This window comes from Myiozetetes cayanensis, unplaced genomic scaffold (assembly GCF_022539395.1).
Source record: "Myiozetetes cayanensis isolate MyiCay16 unplaced genomic scaffold, myiCay2020 scf16, whole genome shotgun sequence".
Classification (NCBI taxonomy): domain Eukaryota; kingdom Metazoa; phylum Chordata; class Aves; order Passeriformes; family Tyrannidae; genus Myiozetetes; species Myiozetetes cayanensis.
In genome coordinates, this window is record NW_026087270.1 from 17615084 (window position 1) to 17633133 (window position 18050).

Sequence of the window (18050 nt, forward strand, 5' to 3'; positions counted from 1 at the left end):
CACCCTGCTGCCAGGAGATCCCACCACAAGGCCAGAAGCTTGATTAACAAAACTTGAAGCCTGAAAAGATGAAAACTTTCAAGGGTTTTTAGCAAGGTACATGGTCAGCTGATCTCCACAACTGCGACAGCAGGGGGGTGCAGAGCATGTTTGTGAAGCAGAGCTCACACCGTGTTGATACCACGCGATGTCTGGGGCTCCTTCCACACCAACCTCTGCCAGCAGAGCTGCTAAACCCATCCCCAGTTCGGCCAGCAACACTCATACTGAGGTGACACCTGACAGCACTGCACCCCTATGGGGATGGTAAATGCTTCTGCATGAGGCTCAAGACTGAAATCAAACCCAAAACAAACAGCTCACTTGGAAAGCCAGGCACTAAGGCTGGTTGCTCAGTGCCAACCTTGTGAAGACACAGAGCAGGTAACAGTGTGTTAGCCTGGGACTTCACATGTGTAGAATTTAAGGTGGGAGGAGCCCAAGCAGCATGCATCCCTCTCCAATCTGCAGTACAAGTGCTGCCAATCCAGAGTACAAGCACTGCTGTAAGGCAGGATCCTGCAGCTCTCACAGGCTGTACCCCAAAATCAAAGATGTATCATTACTCACACCTTTCATTTTTTTATGCAACTTAAAAATGCTACTAAGACCTTTAGCAATATTGTCAATTTACAGATCAAAGGCACTTTTGCAGCTGACTAAAGCCTGGAATAGAGTTGGCTGTGCCCCAAGTTGGTTTTCACTCTCAAAAGGAGTGGATATTTATTTTCTAATCTGTTAAGACAGGATGAATGGTTTGGCCTTGGTTTCCAAGTGCCTGTAGCAGCTTTAGATTAGTAAGAGTTACAAGACCAAACCTGACAACAGTTCAGCTGAGAACCCCTCTGCTCAACCCTGCACGCTGACAGGCGAGTGCCCTCAAATGTGGCTGTGCCCTTTAAACGATGCCTGGTCTGCAGCTTGCTGAAGGTGAAGGCTCCCATCAGTGGGCTGGGGAAATGCTTCTGCACCAGCTGGAGCCCTCAGGTCAAATCCACTGTTGCCACAATTTCAGCAGGCAGCCAGACCAGGCAGTGCTGCCCACTCGCTGCAGAACAACACCAGCACACTGCTGATGGCACATCCACCCCTGGATGCACTGGAGATCTTGGTGCATCCCCCGAGGACCTCTGGAGAACATCAGTCCATGTCACTACAGGGGCAAGCCAGGGAGAGGAGTCAAGGAAGGCCTTTCCACCAGAAATGGCACCTACTCAAATGAAAGGAATGGAAATCAGGTGCTTGAAAGCAACAGCTCGGTTGTCACGGCAGCAACACCAACCAACCTAGAGACACTACACTGTCCCCATCTGTTTTCCTATTTAAGATCCCACCAAGAAACAACTTGCTTGCTCTTGCTAGGGAATATATAGGTGTAATACCCCCATCAGCTCAATGCCATTTAGAGCAGTATCACAGACTCCAAAGGGTTTGGCCTGAAAGGGACCTTAAAGACCATTCCATCCTCTCTCTGCACAGAGCTGAAGGTATCAGACACCAGCCTTGAGATTAAGTACCTGAGCAAGCTCAGTAGTAACTGAGTAGTAACTCTGAGCAAGTCAAAAGCAAAGACCATTAGAGGTTCAGAGTTCTGTGAGGCCCAGACTCTTACAAGCAGGGGAACAGGATGTAGGAAAACTCTCCAGACAGTGAGGGTTACACTCTTACCGAATCTCTGTCTTCCATTACCCGCTGAGGTCTGGCAGGAGTGGTTGGGCTTGTGCCTTTCATCCTCTTATACTTGGTGAATAAAATATTCATGGTTGCAAGCAGGACCTCCGATAAATTGTGCTTGATCTACACAAAGAAGGTGGAAAAAAAGACACACTGCAGTGAAGAGCATGTTGACAGAGCCATTACCCTTGCTCTGCAGAATCAGAAAGCCAAACAGTGACAGCTGTGGTTGACATTTACTCCTGTAACAGTCATACATGTAATGGTTACCCTGCTGTGATTGCACCATCCAGCAAAAACACTGCCCAGAGCTTTGGGACAGACACCTTCCTGTCTGACAGCAACAGGTCAGACAAAACCCCAAGTGCCTGAATACAAAGAACTCTAAAGCACCCAAATACACACAAACACTGCTTAAAGGAGAAGTGTCATCCTCCATTTAAAACAGTTCAAGAGCAGTAACAGCCTTCCACTGTGCTTCATCTGCTAATACACAAATCCATGAGATCCTGTGATTTAGAGGGAAGTGAACAAACACCCTGCAAATGCTTGGTGACCATTATGAGCGTGGGAGAACTAAGTCACCAGCAAGTTAAAAGTTTTCAGTATTTTGAATTCTTGGATCAAACTCAGTAAGTTCAAGGAGACTCAGGCAGACACCTTCTTCAAAATGGAGACAGGATTTCTGGGTAGGGAATTCTAGCACTTGCAAGAGCAGCACTGAGCAGAAAGTTGTAAGCCACGAATCCACTTGTGCGAATTCAGAATAATCTCACCCCATTTCCCCGCTATAGAATAAGGATGATGAGATGACAAGGTCTTAAGATCCTTCTAACAAAGCAAAAGGCTTCTGAAAGCTTAGCCCAAGACAGCACTTACTTCATCGCTGAAATTCCGGAAGGCAGCAACTCTCTCCTTGACGCAGTCCTGGTTAAGAGGTACGAGCTTCAGGCGCTCAATAATCTTCAAAAAGAAAAGCAGGAATCAGGGGAGATAATCAGTGTTCTGTGTACCATAGACTAATACAGTGTGGGCTTGAGGTGCTAATGAAATCCTCCTGGTTTCATTCAAGAGAAATAATTTCATTGTTATTTATTGGTTTATCTCCCCCCTTTGTTGAGCAGCAGGAATATTTTGTTCACTGTCTATAAAATGGCCCCAGAAAGATCTTCCTGTTTATCAAGCAACAGGGAAGAAACACCTTTTTAAATTCCTGTAGCGTTGCAACCCCTTCTAACTCATTAAATGTAATTTTTTTAAGTGATGTTATTTGAGACATTCTGGGCTTTCAAGGGCATTAGGAAGGCTACACTTCAAACAGAACTCTTAAAACTTACATCAAAGGCCCTGTCAACGTGACCAGCGTGATATTCATCAAAAAATGTGATTAAGTCTAGCAGAAGGTAGAACGTGGAGTCAATGGATTTCTTTGCACTTATCCCCTGCGCTTTGTACCTGCAAGAAATTGTTTCACAGTTTTATTGTGCAAAATGGCAACCGTTTATAACTGTGCTCCTGCAATTCCTGGAAGCAGAGACATCAAGCACGAGGACAGAAGGCATTTAACAAAGGACAGCTTTCACTCTCCTTAACGAGGAGGCAGAATTTTCACAGGTTGTGGCTTTTTTAAAAATACTTCTAATCACTTCCAGTTTTGCATCAAATCCAACATTTTGTTTCCTTTTAAATGTTTACACTTCCCACATTCATGGGGAAACAGTGCCAGGCAGCAGAGACCTGCAAGGCAAGCTCTGCACAAGCATGTTTCACATGCTGTTTTACAGCAGACAATCCTCCAGCACCACTCCCTGCTTCAGGCAAGAAGTTAAGACTCAAAGATGGATTAAATGCTGCGCGCTCTCTCCAGCGACTCTGGCTGGGGGATGAACTGGAGGGCTGCCTGCTCTCACTGCTGCCTGCACGAGGTCACAGAGCTGCTCCTTCCTCAAGGTTTAACAGTAAGAGTGGTGCTGCAGAGCAGGAAGACAAATAAACCTCCTGGCCTTTCCTGCTGGGTGTCTCCCCCATTCCAAAAGCATCACAAGAACGCACAGGAGGAACGCTGCATCACTGCAGCACCATCTGCAGAAGGTACACGAGGAAAAGCCCTGTCTGACACTGAGCTGGCAAGAAGATGCTCTAATCAGAACAGTTCAGTCACCCAGGTTTGCAGCTGGGAAGTGGCATTATTGCACAGTAATATTTAGTGCTTTCAAACAGATCACAGCAAGCAGCAAACCAAAGCCCATCACAGCCTCTGCTGAAGCTTTAGCTCAAGCCATAGGTTTAATTCTCTTTAATGTCTGCCACCAAATCAGCCTCTCACTAAGTCAATACTGCACCAATTTTCACTCAGTCTCAGTCTGGCTAAATGAGGGAAAGGTTGACTAGAAGGAGTGACTGGCAAATGGCACTTGTCAAAACAAGAAAAGGAAAGGTCTCTGATGGAAATCAATACATGTCTCTATTTGTCTTCCAATTTCAAATGCCAGCAAGTGGGGTTGGCTTATTTTTATTCTCTCTGCAGCTGAAGGGTTGAGGAAAACCAGCGAGACGTTTCTCACAGGTACCCACATTTTGCTCTAGTAAAATACAGGAATTTTCCATGGCAGCCACTGTGACAAGACACACCAAAAGAGGACAATTTTTAAGAAATCACAGTTATTTTGCAATTACAGCCTTTCAGAATCAGGCTATTCCCAACTTTCAGCTGCTAATGCATCTTGAGCACTGATGTCTCTCAAACATGTACCCTTATTAGCACACAGACATTGCAGGGGACGTTCCTTTTGGTCACTTCCATTTCTCTCCCTTTCCTGAATACCACTCAGCACTTGGCTCATGTCACAGGCTGTGGCAACAAGGTCCACTGCTTACATTAGCCACGTACACACCTCAGCTTAAACGTTCCCTTTTCAGCTTTCCTTAAAGCAGCAGTGAAATAAGGTTTTCAGACAGCTACTGAACTCTCTACATTGCTGTTACAACTCAGAATTACTGGGTTTGTAGCTCTCTCTTAATACTATTTCAAACAAGTGAATCGTGTGCAGTGACTCTGCAACTGTCATGATATTTTGCTTTAAAAATAATATAAAAACCAGTTCATGATATTTATTGCTCCTTAACAGACCCTGTCTCTGGCTGGCAATCCTGATTCACCTACAGACAAAGCTTCTTGCCAAATTTACCTGACCTGCCCCAGAAGGTTTCTTTTCTGGTTTCAGTACTGCAAGCCACCACGAGCAGGACAGGGTAAATTCTAACCTCTTCTCTGTCTTTCTAAATATATTGCTGTGGATGCCACAGTCCAGCCTGCAGAAACAACACCAGAACTAATCCCCCCTGCACCGAGAGCCGGGTCAGGTGGAGGTGAGGCCCCCAGCCCTGCCTCAGCCAGGTCTCACCTCTCAGCAATGGAATGGGCCATGTTCTTCAGCCGCTCCTTGTTCGACTGGGGAGTGCTCATCTGGGGAACAACTGGGCTCAGGAGCTTGTTCATCAGCTCTAAAACCTTGTCAGGGTTCTGTTGGTATTAAAGTTACACACAGATAAATGGAGCACGATGGCACTTGGTGTTTTAATCTCACTGAAAAGGCAGAAGGTGCTCAGTGCAAGCTCAGAGGCACTTCCCTCCCACAGAGACAAGGCCAGAGAAGCTACAAGCAACATAATGCTGCTGACTCATGTGAAAAAAGCATTTTCCCCTAGTTTTCTCTAAAATAGGTCTATGGTTGTGTCCACTTTTATTTCAAATGTATTTCAGAAGGAAACAAGAGTACTCACTATAAAGCCCAACTATTTTAGACTTCAGTTCAACATCTGTGCAATTGGAAGAGTACACTCCAGGTAAATAACTTCACTAGACAGAATAAAATCATGCAGGAGGCAATCACTTCAGAAGATTACATTGATCAAGAACCAGAATGTCCTAAATCAGAATCCCCCCAGTGCAATCCATCTGGGTTTGCTCACCAAACCCCCTCTCTATGCAGCAATGGCTCTGCTCTAACAGCAGCACGAATAAGCTGCTTGAATAAGGGCAATTCAATCTCTGAGATGAAATTTAACCTCCTAATCACAGAGAGAATGTTTGGAAAGAGAAACAGTGAAGCAGGTACATACTTGAGGCAGCACAGAGGAGATATTTACCTTTGCAAGGTCATAGAGTTTTGCAGCTTCTTCAAACAATCCTTTATTTTCTGCTGCAGAAGCCACTTTGTTAATAACGGATTTTGTGTCACTTGTAAACTTGTCTATCACTCCAGGCTAAAGAAGTGAGACAAAAATGAAAGGAGAGAAAAGAGATATCAGGATGCTTAAATACTCCTGAATATTCTATCAAGGCAATGAATATTTTATGTGTTGCCTTATGAGTAGAATGGCCTGTACATTTCCATGGGAAAGTGCAAAAGTGAGACATTAAAATCAGAATGAGCTCTTGCAAGAGAGACTTTCTCCAAAACAGACTCAGCACTGAGACATCCTTGGTTTTTATTTCACTCAGAGTGACCCAGATAAAATAATTCAGAGTTTGAGCTGTTAATTGCTGATGACACATTACAGGGGAGAAGAAAACACAAAAGACTTCAGCATATAACATGCCAGGGGCTCCAGGGATGCTGTTTGTTTATACTGTCATGACAGGCTGCAAGTGAAATCTTACACAGTTAAAAGAAAGAGCAATAGGAATTTTAAAACAAATAATAAATATATAGAATAAAAGACAGGAAAGAGTCAAGAATATCTGGAAATTATTTTACTGTAGTTGAGCATCGCAAAAAAAGGCTAGATCATCTAGAATGATTTATTTTAATCTTAAGATTGCTGGTTTCACACCAAAGAAAGTATAAAATATTTGTAAACATTATCAAGTTACCTTGCTCTCTTGTGTGTAATCTTACCTCTTTTGAACTGACAAAACAAAGACATCTAAAAGGAAATCCTGTCAGAAGTAACTTTCCCCTGTTTTTTTGACATCAGCACGAGCCCTCATGTTAAGAAATGATCTGCAGTCTGCTTTACACAGAAAGCTTCCAAAGTTGCCACAGCAAACAGAAAAATTTCATTAATTATCTAAAGTTTTCATAATTTGTGTGCACTCTTCTCTTTCCTTCTGCAAGAGGATCTCATACTGGGAGAACCTGAATTTATTCAACCACAGCTAGTGAAAAACACAGAAAAGGGAGACAGCCTTATGACTGCTTTGGAAATCACACATGCTTTGTGCTTTTATGTAAAATATAAACATAAACTGTTAACTCACCTTCCTACTGCCATCTTTTTCCAGCTTTCCAAGAATCATATCAAACTATATCCACGCAGATGTAAAGTAAGAGAAAAGGAAACAAAAACAGAGAGATAAATTGCATGTATTTCACAACATATTTACTAAATACAAAGATGAAGCCGTGGATGAACAAAAAACAGTGACCGATGTCAAAAGCATTTGTAACTAAAAAACAGGCAAAGGACATGATCAGATATGTTAAATGTATGGTCACTGCAAGACCTTCCAACATCTAGGTCTGCAGCAGGCAGAAAGGGGAAACAACTGTGAAGACTGTCCTGTCTAATAAAGGCTTAAATGGAGAAAGGCTTTCAGTTTAACTGAGGAAGGCAGAACATGGCCCCACGTACCTCCCTGCTTTCAATCACTATTTCACTAACACAGCGCAGGAACATGTTCTCTCCTTGGCTGTCCTTCTCGTTTCTGCAAAAGAAACACAAGGAGGAAGGCACTGCTGTTTCTGGCAGCTTTCCAGATAAGGAAAAATGAAGCAGTAATAACCAGGAGAAAAGCTAGACACATATATTAGCTCCTACCTGAGAAAGTAAAAATACTGCAGGGCTTCCCTTGGATCTGTTGATTCAAACTTACGGGTGTAAAGCATCAGCAGCCGTGCAAAGTTCAGGCGTCTGACACCAGGAGGGTCCCCGGCTTCATGGCTTACTGCAGTGTCAGAAACAACACTGTCAGAGAATCTACTGCCAGGAAAACTGATCTTCATCTGAAACCGGTCAGAACCACGATCCAGAGCTCGAATGTGACTAAAACAATGAACTTTTATGAGACTGTTCTGATAAACGCTCCTTGTTTGATCAATCACATAGACCTGCAGTGCCTACAGGGTACTCTGAGGGCTCAGAAACCATTCCTTTATCGTAAAGGAAGTGGGACTTACACAGCTGTGCACTCTGGCCAGAAGATTTCAGGAGCAGTTTTAACTCAAACAGGACCAGAGCAACGTGAACAGCGTGACAGCGCAAGCGCTCCGTGCGGAAGAGGAAAGCGATCGCAGCCTCAAACTGGGCTGTCAGGAACAACACTTGGAAGTAGAGGAAAGGCGGCTGGTTCACTGCAAAATGGGATTCACCTGAAAGAAACCAAAATATGGAGCGTTTTCACATCATTTTCACGACTGTGCAATCAGAGGTTACTCTAAAAACTTTCTGAGGTGTAAGGAACTGTGAGTTGGATCCCCAGAAAATTACTTGAAATAATAATTTAAAGGAAACAATGAACATCAGATGCACACAGAGAAAAGGCTTGGAAAGACATGCCCACATTAGGTAGTGATTGCTTTTCTGTTCTGAATTCCAAAAGCTGGAAGTTCTGCTAAAGACTTTGGCACATTTATGTGAAAGAAAGCAATCTGCAATTAAGTACAGACAAAGGAGAAACAGCAGCACTATTGTTCACAGATGAATATTTACTCTCTGGATTGCTGGGAACACACCAGACTTATTCATCATGTCTTACTGAAGTCTGCCATTATTCCAGGGAAGCAGGCTGTCCATGGACACCCTGAAGATGCCTGTGAGGTGTGGAGAGCTGCAGGGGTTTGTGTAATAACGACTGGAAAGTGTCCTAAGCAGAAAAGCAGAAGTCCCACATTGCTCTGTGGTTCCTCACCATAGTCTTCCAGCAGCTGCTTCTGGAACTGTGATAACGTTAGTCGGTCTTGTGGGGAGCTCGCACCACCATCATCAAAACACACCTGGTTCAGCTAAAAAACACACCCAAAAAAAGAGCACAGTTATTTCCCCCTGCACTCAGAAGATATTCATTCCATCTGAAGCCCCTCCTAGGATTTGACCAACTGACTAGAAACTACTTCTAGTCACAATATCCACTGCTGGGAAGCAAAGATCCCTAATGCAGCAACGGCAGAAATCCATGCAGATGTAACCTGGGGGTTCTGTGTCTCTCCATGCCATCAAACTTCAGTGCTAGGACTCTGAATACTGTCTAAGCAATAACTAAAAGCAGCCCTCTGTAGTCAACCAGTATCTGTCATGCCCCCACCAAAGCTGCAAGGACTTCAGAGACATTGGCAGTGTTGTCTTTGGTCAATCGACATGGACATTTCAGACATCATCCATCCAGGAAGGAGAACTCAAAGAATCCTCACTGTAGCAAGCTGGTGAAAACAGCTGACAAAGATCAGTGTCAAATGAAGGACATGGCACTTCCAAAGCCAAGTGTGCCCAAACTGACACCTGACAGTGCAGAGGGTATCAGAGCAGCCCTGGAACTCACGTTCCCAGCCCTTTGCTCTCTTCAAGTCACGTGCATTCCACTGATGCAAAACACCCAGGAGCAGGTTTTCCCTACCCTAGAAGTGAGGAGGGTAGCAGAGCAGTGCAGAAATGGCAGTACCATTTAAAACTGTTCTTTAAAAAAATAAATAAATAAATATCCAAACACCACCACCACAACAACAGTATCACACTTACTTTTAGCCAAAGATAATCTTCTGTTTTATCAGCAATTTCACTCTGGTTGTCTGTAACGTCACAGCGGCCAATGATACAATAAACAGCCCTTTTGTACGGGTCAGTGTTGTTTCTCAGGGCTCGTCTGTAATGAAGACGCAGTTTATTTTCTGTGGTAGGAGATAGTCTGAGGAAAAAAAAAGATTGAAGGAAAAGACATGAAACCCATTTTCCCTGTATAAGGAACCTAGATATAAATCACTGTAAATAGCTGTGTATTCACAGCAAAGGTATAACGACAGTGAGCCCTGGCCGGTATTTCTTGCATTTTCTATTTACATTTGTAGGTCAAAACTTCTCACACATGAATTTAAACACATAATTTAAGTTATGGAGGATTGTCTTCAAATACCCATTGCAGGAAAAAAAAAGTAACCATATGACAGGGTCTTTAGGGGAACATTATTACTGTGGTAGACGAGCTATTTCATAATTTCAGAAAAAGAGAGCTCGCAAAGTCTTTGGAACTCTTTGGGTTAGTAACTAACAAGTGAGCAGGTCACTGTGCCATGAAATCTTTTAGGAGGGATACTTTCATCTTTGTTATTAACTACTGTCATAATGTTCTTTGTCATTCTTTTTCTTGTACCCTCTTACAGTGAATATTACAGAACTGAGCAGTGAAGTGTTTTAGACAAAGACATTGTTTGTCAAATCTGTAGGCAGAGCACCTTTCCACAGCTGTAATAAAAACAAAATAAATCAATTATACTCTACCTCATTAACGTGTTTGCAATGAAAACAATGACAGTACCTTCACTAAAGTTTCTGGAACAATCCTGATATAATGAGCACTCTAGATACTCTACAAAACAGGCTAATTTACTGAAAAGTATCATGGTATGCAGTACTCAATAAATGTCATTGGGACCCTTTTTCTTTCAGTTTGTTTTGTTAGCTTGCAACTGTTTGCAAGCACACCAGAAGCAGTTTGGCCAGTGGCTTCTGCCCAGTGATGGACAACACAAACTGGAAAAGGAGAATAAGCACAAGAAAGATGTGGGTGTGAGAGCCTCCAAAGGCCTAACAAACACTGCTTGCTTTTCCTGCACGGCATTCCTGTGAAAACACGGGCAGCAAAAAGTGTCCCCCAGAGGAAATTCAGCCAGAATAAGCAATGGGGGGGGAAATAAAAAGAAACAGGATTTGTGACAGCAGATTGAATCTGATCCATTGTATGTAGCACCCCACAGTTACACAGGGCATGCCCTTCTGTAAAAAGGCAAAGCTACACCACACCGTATTATTTCTGAAATGTAAATTTTTGCATATTTTTCAAACAACTCTTTCTCTATTGAGATTTTCAGACTTCAAAGCCACAAATCAAAATATGCAAACTTCTTGTATGTAATTTAGGTAGGTAATACAAACAAACACCAGGCAGCCATCACCATCAGAAGAGACCTGAGCTTCTTGTATTTCTACCAAGCCACTGATTAATTCACTGCTCCACAGCAATTCCAACTCCTCACAAAGATCTTTCCTCATTACCTTCTGTCTTTACTGTGCATGTACTCCTGGAACCAGGTTTTGAACTCTCCCAGCTGGTGCTGTGCCCGTTTCACCACGTGCATGGCTGCAGTCAGATCTCCACAGCGCATGCAGTAGTAAATCAGTGCCCACACAGGGTGCCCCTCCACCTCACCATCCTGAAAAGAAAGTAGGAGATACTTCACTTGTTAAATTATTCTTTGCCTCATTCATGATTTCTGCCTTCATACCCACACTCTAATTTTGGTAATAAGTTCTGTTTGTGTTACAGAAGCTAGAGATTATATTAATGGTTAAGTCAAGTCCTGTGAAAGCTCTGTGTGAAGAGTGTGACTCTTCTTTGCTTGCCTGGACTTCAGTTCTGAGTGGGGTTCTGACAATCCCAGAACTAGCAGATGATATTTTACCCACCCAGGAGGTGGATTTGTATCAGACCTGATACATTAAAACACTAACTTTAAAATTAAAAACATTTTTACTGAAACAAAGATACCAAGCTAATCACAGATCTCAGCAGGCAAGAAAAAGACAGCAAGACTTAGTTGTGTGCTCTCCAATGTTATAATTTAGTATTTCTTCATTTAACTCTTAAATTTAATTTTTCACTGCAGCCTGCCTATCTGCTAATTTTGTAGATGCACAGCTATGCACTTTCTACTATACACAGGTAAGCAGGGTTTTATTCAGATTCCTAAATGAAAGGCTTGGGCTACAATTCAGATGAACTCAATACACATTTGGTCATCAAAAACTGGTGTCATCATCTTACAATAAGTGTGAAAAAAGAGAAAAAGTAAACCAGGGAGATTAAGCTGCTGCTTTTTTGAAGCCTATTTTAATACTTCTGGGGTGATCTTCTGCCACCCAAAGAGACCATGATTTCTAGAATTTAGAACTCGAACTACTGAGCACCGTGTTTCGGGACTAGCTCTGAATTCAGAGTGATTTTGGTTGCTATCTTCCATTTTCCTAATGAAAAATTCCGGAGAAGGAATAAGAGTCTGCTACGCTAAAAGCAGCTCAAACAACAGAAAAGCCACAGAGGCTGCAGTGGTTTCCCGTCTGTGCTGGAGCAGTCACATTTGTGTTATGTTTTAGCTCGGTCGCTGTAAGTGCTGGACAAACCTGGAGCCCCGGGACAGCCGCGGGCAGTTTGATGTTCAGGAAGCTGCGCACCAGCTGGTAGGTCCCCGGCACCCCACCCAGCTGAGCCTGGTGCAGGTTCCCAAAGACCGTCGCAAAGGTGTAGTTCTTGTAGCTGAAAAACAACACAAGCAAACCAAACACGGACAGACTGAGATACACCCTGCTGCAAAAACATCCAGCGCCTTGCAGATCTGACACAATCAGCAATTTACAGCGAATTACCTCCATGTTCAAACATTATCATTACAACAGAATGAGGCAAACATTTCTGTCCGTTTAGGAAGATGCTGGTATTCAGCAGTCTCAGGAGACACCACGTTTGGGGGCTGTGCACTGCTCCTGCTTCAACTTCCTATTATGAAGTTCCTCTTATTAGGTTTTCATAGTACTAAGTTCAGCTCAACTGTGTAAGTGGCACAAAGCCTTTCCATCCTAATGCTTGAACTCTCAACCCTGTCACTAAAGAACAGTTAAACACCACAGATGTGTTTGTCTCTCTTCCCCGCCCTATGAAAAAACACCATCCTTGGGGCTATGGACTTGCCAGAAGGAAATCCCAGAGAAAAAGAGACTTCAGAGAAATACAACCAGTAAAAGCAGCATTAAGAACACCCTTTAAATAACCTATCAAAGCATTTAATCAAGGCAGATCAATTTAACAAGTACTCATGTTTGGAAGCAGCAGCCTCAAAAATCTGTCCCCTAATGGAAGACCTATGCAAGCAGCAGCAATAATTGCCATGAAGTTCTTTCTTTCTCTGCAGCATACAATAGACTATCAAACTGAAAGGCTATGCTAAACACTGGTAAATATCAGAATATCTTGATAACTAGCATTGTGGAATGCTAGTTATCTAACTCAAGGAAATCAGGCCCCCACGATACTTGCTGACACACAGCAAGCCACTTCCAACAGCCTGAAAAATCACTGCTACACCTCTCAGCTTGAGCCTCTTCCCATTTTCCAAAAGCTTGTAGAAATGGCATGATGAGAATGATCAGAACCTGACTCATTGCACCAGGTTTGACCCCAGTGCTGTCCTCACAGCTGCTGACAGTCATCAGCAATCAGAAAGTGAACATACAGAAAAGAAGAATTTTTTTTGCAGAAGGGAAATGGATCCCCTTCCACAAGTGAAAAATTTTCACACATCACTGTGCAGATATAGAATATTTATAAGCAACACAGAAGGAAGAATAAAAAGTCTTTGCATCTTCTAAACAACCTCCCCGTGGATTCGAGGCCTTTATAACTAGATCACTCGCAAACTAAAACAGTTTTATACTCAAGTGGCTGCTCTAAGCTCTGCACAACAAAAAAGACAGGCAGCAGACACTGCTGTGAGCAGCACAAGGTAGCTGACTTCTGAACAGGCACATCACAAAGCCATTCTGGCTTATTACTAGGGAACTCTACTCAACTGTGAATGCTCCCCAGAGCATTCACTCACCTTTGCTCCAGGTAGTGCAGCGCGTGCCTCACGAATTCCATGCGCACCTCCATGTTGGTCCGGACCTTCAGGGCATCGCTGGCAGGAACCAGGGTGACATCAGTCATTTGTTTCACCATGGCCCACATCTCGGAGATGTTCTGCAAGGAAGCCATTCCACACCTCAGCAATTAGTACAGAAGGAACGAGCGGCACTGCTTTGAGCTACGTGGTGCTTTGATGCTTAAGAAAAGCATAAAACCACAAGAGTAATGTCATTTTAGAGCTGTGCTGCAGACACTGGAGGCAGAATGAAGGTAAGCTGATGCTGTCCTGTGGAATTCAAATTTCACAGGCTTTTCTGCATAATTCTTGTCCAAGAAGATGGCTATAAACATTGTACCTGTGACTGTCACCCAGGATTGACAATTATTTCTCAAACTAGGCTGGGTACTTGGTGCTTGGCCTTTTGCTCATTTCCAGTTCACACCTTCCACTCAATAAATCCCACAGCACCACCAGCTTTCCACGTAAGCAATGGCTCTGGCTGCCACTGGAAAGCTGTAAGATCAGCTGCGATAAGAAGCATCAAAAGCACACTGATCACTTGGACAAAGGCTCAGTTATAAATAAAAGCTGAAGACAATCCAGGTCTGCTTATTCACAAGGACGAGATCATATCAGTGTCTACAGGCCTGGGGTGTCCCTGCTGAAACGGCAAAATACTGAGAACCACCAGCTCTGTTCACTTGGGCAAGGGCAGCTCTTTGATCCTCGTGCTTCAAAGCAGCAAGAACACTGAAATTCACTGCGTTGTCCCTTGGAAACAAACAGAGCTGTTCAGAGCAAAGATGCACATCTGTAATTCAGATCCGACTGAGGCATTTTCTGAACAGCTTTTTGCTCTCCCCACTTGCAGAGGTTTTCCAGGGCTCAGCCCTCCTGCAGGATTCTCCTCCAGGCATTTCCCAAAGATGGCCAAGTTTGTGCATTTGTTTTGGTTTTGGGGGACCAAGGCAACACCATTACAGGAATAGAAAAAAAAGTAGGCAGATCATTGGTTTAAAGTCAATCCTAGGGGCTCTATGCTTTGCTATGGGAGCCTATTTCAGCTCTAACAGAGTGTGATGGAAAAGCCTTCACCTACAACTAAACACCTTCAAAGGACACCGAGAGACCACACTTGGAAAATCAAACCAACAGAATCTATTTAACATTAAAAGCAATTTTTTCCTCCAACAGCTTATCACTCATGATGGGACACCAGGGTCGTTTCTTCCTCACTGTGTTAAGAAATTTTCCCCATGACCAGCTTCGTTGCAGGTGGGCCCTGCTGCACTAGAGAAAATTCCAGTACTGGCTCTGTGTTTTCTGTGGAGCCACGCAAATTTTTTGGGCAGTATCAGTATTTTTCTCCTGATGTCAGCAGGCTGTTAATCACAGCTGAAAACAGATTAAAGGCATTTCCTTATGTTAACTCACTGGCAGTACCTTATCATCCAGTCCTGCAGTAGCAGCACAAAGGTCCACCAGGTTAGGCTGCAGATGTCCATTCACAATCTTCTCATTATAAATATAAATCTAAAACATAATTAAAGTAAGCATGTTTAACAACAAATATTATGCCCCTTCTCAGCCACAGCAGCAGAATCTGAACCAGGCTTCAAAAGCAGAGCCCCCAGCAAGTCCCTCTGCTCCCCTCCCACATTAACAGCTTCCAACCCAGCAGTGGAGGAACCTCGCCCCTCACCGGAGCTTCCACTGCGCCCCAGAGCCCCAGGCCTGCCTGAAGGCAGCAGCTCCCAGGGGTTCTGCAGGGCAGAGCACTGCACTGGATGCCCTGCTACACTAATTGCAGCTAATTGTTCAAGGACAAAGTTTCAGAAGTGACCTGACAACTGGATGGCTGTGATACTGCCCTGCACGGCATCCTCCTACCTGCTGACATAAAAGAAAGGGGATTTTGCTGTTTTGTGGCAGTGTTCAGGAAATGAACAGAAACCTGGCCCTTCAAAACCTACCCTTAAACATATACAAGCACGCATCCCCTCCATTTTAACTCTTGATTTCATTTGGCTTCATCTACTCTTGTTTATTCTACTCTCAGCCTAAAGACTGTCCACTATCTCTGAAAATAACAGTGCTAGAGAGGCAGTGCCATTGTACTTGAACTCCCTTTGTCACGTACTACTTCAGCATGCCCAGCATGCAAACAAGATGCAGAGCTCGGGACTGCAACCAGGATGCAGCATCAGTGCAATCACATCCACGGATGTCACTGCGTTCCTGAGAAACACTTGGAGCTGTCCATGAAGAACAATTAACCACAGCGGTGTAATTAAAACACATTTCCTGGTTGTTGATAAACCAGAGCAGCGAGAACTGCCTGATCTCAGGTCTCTGTCACCCACAGCCTCAAAGGACAGGCACAATTGTGCTGTAAGGAACACCCTCACTGCAGGTATATCACAGCAGGTGTGAACTAAATTAACGAACTATTAACAGCCACCAAATCAAACCTACGCTTTATCAGCACAACCATGCACCTTCTGCAGTTTGTTTCTTTCCAGTTGCCACAACTGAATGCAGATGTAGGAAAACAGATGCAGGAGCTGCTATCCCTGCCTCAGCACAGACTGAGCCAACACACACAATAACAGTGATTGTGTGCAAATTAGACCGTGCTTTGTCTACGTCGTTCCACATATTCCATTTTGAAAAAAATCAAGTCCTTTTCTTTCATTTTGTTCCCAACAGTGCTGGTAAACAGATAATCTCAAACAACAAAAGTAATAAATTGGTTATGTAAAGAAAGGTTTATCAGTTTTCCATGAAAATTTTCCGAGGGAGTCTAATGCTACCAGGCACATTAATTCAAAGCTGAGGCACTAAAGCCTCTCATAAGCAATGCCATTAAAATAGGATACAATTCGACAAACATCAGGATTAAGACTTCAGCATGTTTTTCTCTACACACATACACATGAGAAAAGTGATCTTCCACACGTGAGAATAAAGGGAATATAAACCCTTCATTTGCATACAATTATACATTGACACAACTCCTAAAAAAATACTGCTTTTGAAAAGTTAAAAGAATTTCAGTTTCTTTTATAAGCATAAATGCTTTCCACGGTCATATACGGTGTTTAGGATCTCTTTTGGACCAAAAAAGTCCTACAGCACACAGGTCAGAACGCTTCTAAAACATCATGCAATGTTTACATTATTTGCCAACCGCATTTCATCTCTGGGCAGATACTTTAATGTTTTACTTACCACGCTCAAATCTTCATTTCCCCTGCCCCCCTCCCTGTAGAACACGATGTTTAACTGTGTTTTGCCATTTCCACTCACCTGACGAGCATAAGCCATCTCCACACTGTCCAAAGAGCTGCGCCCTGGAGGACCCACCTCACCAGCATAGCTGGGCTGTTCAATGGGAAGGAAATAGGAAGGTATAAAGTGCACAGTTACCACAATGCATTTTACCAACACATCTGCTCCCAAAGAGCAAGAGCAAAACCGTGTTCCTGACAGAACTAAGAGCAGGGGTTTGAGCTATCTACAGAGAAAAATGCAGTCTCACTGCAACACCCAAATATCTTCCCAATATAGCTTGAACTTTCTGAAGTGACAGAAATCCTCCTTACTCAGTGCACAAGCCAACCATTAGCTGTCTAGAATTAGGACATCAGTGTCTCTTGGTAGCACCTTATAATTTTAACTCTTTGGTTTTGTTTCTGAAAAGGTTGTTTCTGTCAGGGTCTTGCTGTGAAGCATCTTGTCCGAACCTCTGTCACAGCAGGGGCATGGAATTCAATGGCCCAGCTCAAATGGATCCAGTCCAGCACATCTGACACTCCAGTTTTGCCCCAGTACCATGACACAGACACCAAGCAGGACTGCAGCATTCAATGATGTGCTGAAAAGTGCCCCACTGCTGTCTGCTGCAGGAAGAAGTATGCTGGCAACATCCTGACCTGAAAAAAGTCTTTTTACCCACAGAGACTACGCCAGGATTGAGATATTTTGAGTGTAGAGCAGGGAGAGACAGCTGATGGAGTCACAGCATGGAAAATTCATACTCTTATAAAACTCAAAATACAACGTGCCATAATAGTCCAATTCTGCATAAAGCTATTCTTGTGTGTTTTCATTACAAAGCACTGGGGTGTTCTCAGTACAGCCACCACTGAACACACATGGTCACCACCCTGCAGGACAGAATACTCCCAATTAACTATGCAATACTGCCTGATACTTCCTGCTTCCTAAAAAAAATGTAACTTCATTTCAGCATCAGCATTGCAAGTCTTGGGTTTGAAACATAAAGTGTAATCATTTTAAAGACAGATCCCTTTGAGGCAAGCAGTCCTTTAATATCAGCTGCCTCATAAGCCATGCTGGTCTGAAGATAAAAGCAAGACAAGCTCAGTACAGAAGCATAATATTTATTATGAAGCCAACTGACATAGTTGGGGCAAGGCAAGA

General features: G+C 43.4%; 1 protein-coding gene across 4 annotated transcripts in view; it reads right to left on the bottom strand.

Annotated features, from left to right (window-relative positions):
- Positions 1-18050, bottom strand: part of NUP93 (nucleoporin 93) — a 67276-nt gene that overhangs the window by 2317 nt on the left and 46909 nt on the right. For all 4 annotated transcript variants that reach the window (XM_050311056.1, XM_050311057.1, XM_050311060.1 and 1 more), the window contains 16 exons: positions 16914-16988; positions 15048-15137; positions 13578-13717; positions 12106-12238; positions 10981-11138; positions 9451-9616; positions 8627-8720; positions 7896-8087; positions 7537-7663; positions 7351-7423; positions 6977-7021; positions 5863-5979; positions 5118-5236; positions 3051-3168; positions 2593-2676; positions 1708-1836 (listed from right to left, as the gene is read on the bottom strand). In XM_050311056.1, the coding sequence (XP_050167013.1) occupies positions 1708-1836; positions 2593-2676; positions 3051-3168; positions 5118-5236; positions 5863-5979; positions 6977-7021; positions 7351-7423; positions 7537-7663; positions 7896-8087; positions 8627-8720; positions 9451-9616; positions 10981-11138; positions 12106-12238; positions 13578-13717; positions 15048-15137; positions 16914-16988 (1860 nt within the window). The remainder of the gene's footprint in view (positions 1-1707; positions 1837-2592; positions 2677-3050; positions 3169-5117; positions 5237-5862; positions 5980-6976; positions 7022-7350; positions 7424-7536; positions 7664-7895; positions 8088-8626; positions 8721-9450; positions 9617-10980; positions 11139-12105; positions 12239-13577; positions 13718-15047; positions 15138-16913; positions 16989-18050) is intronic.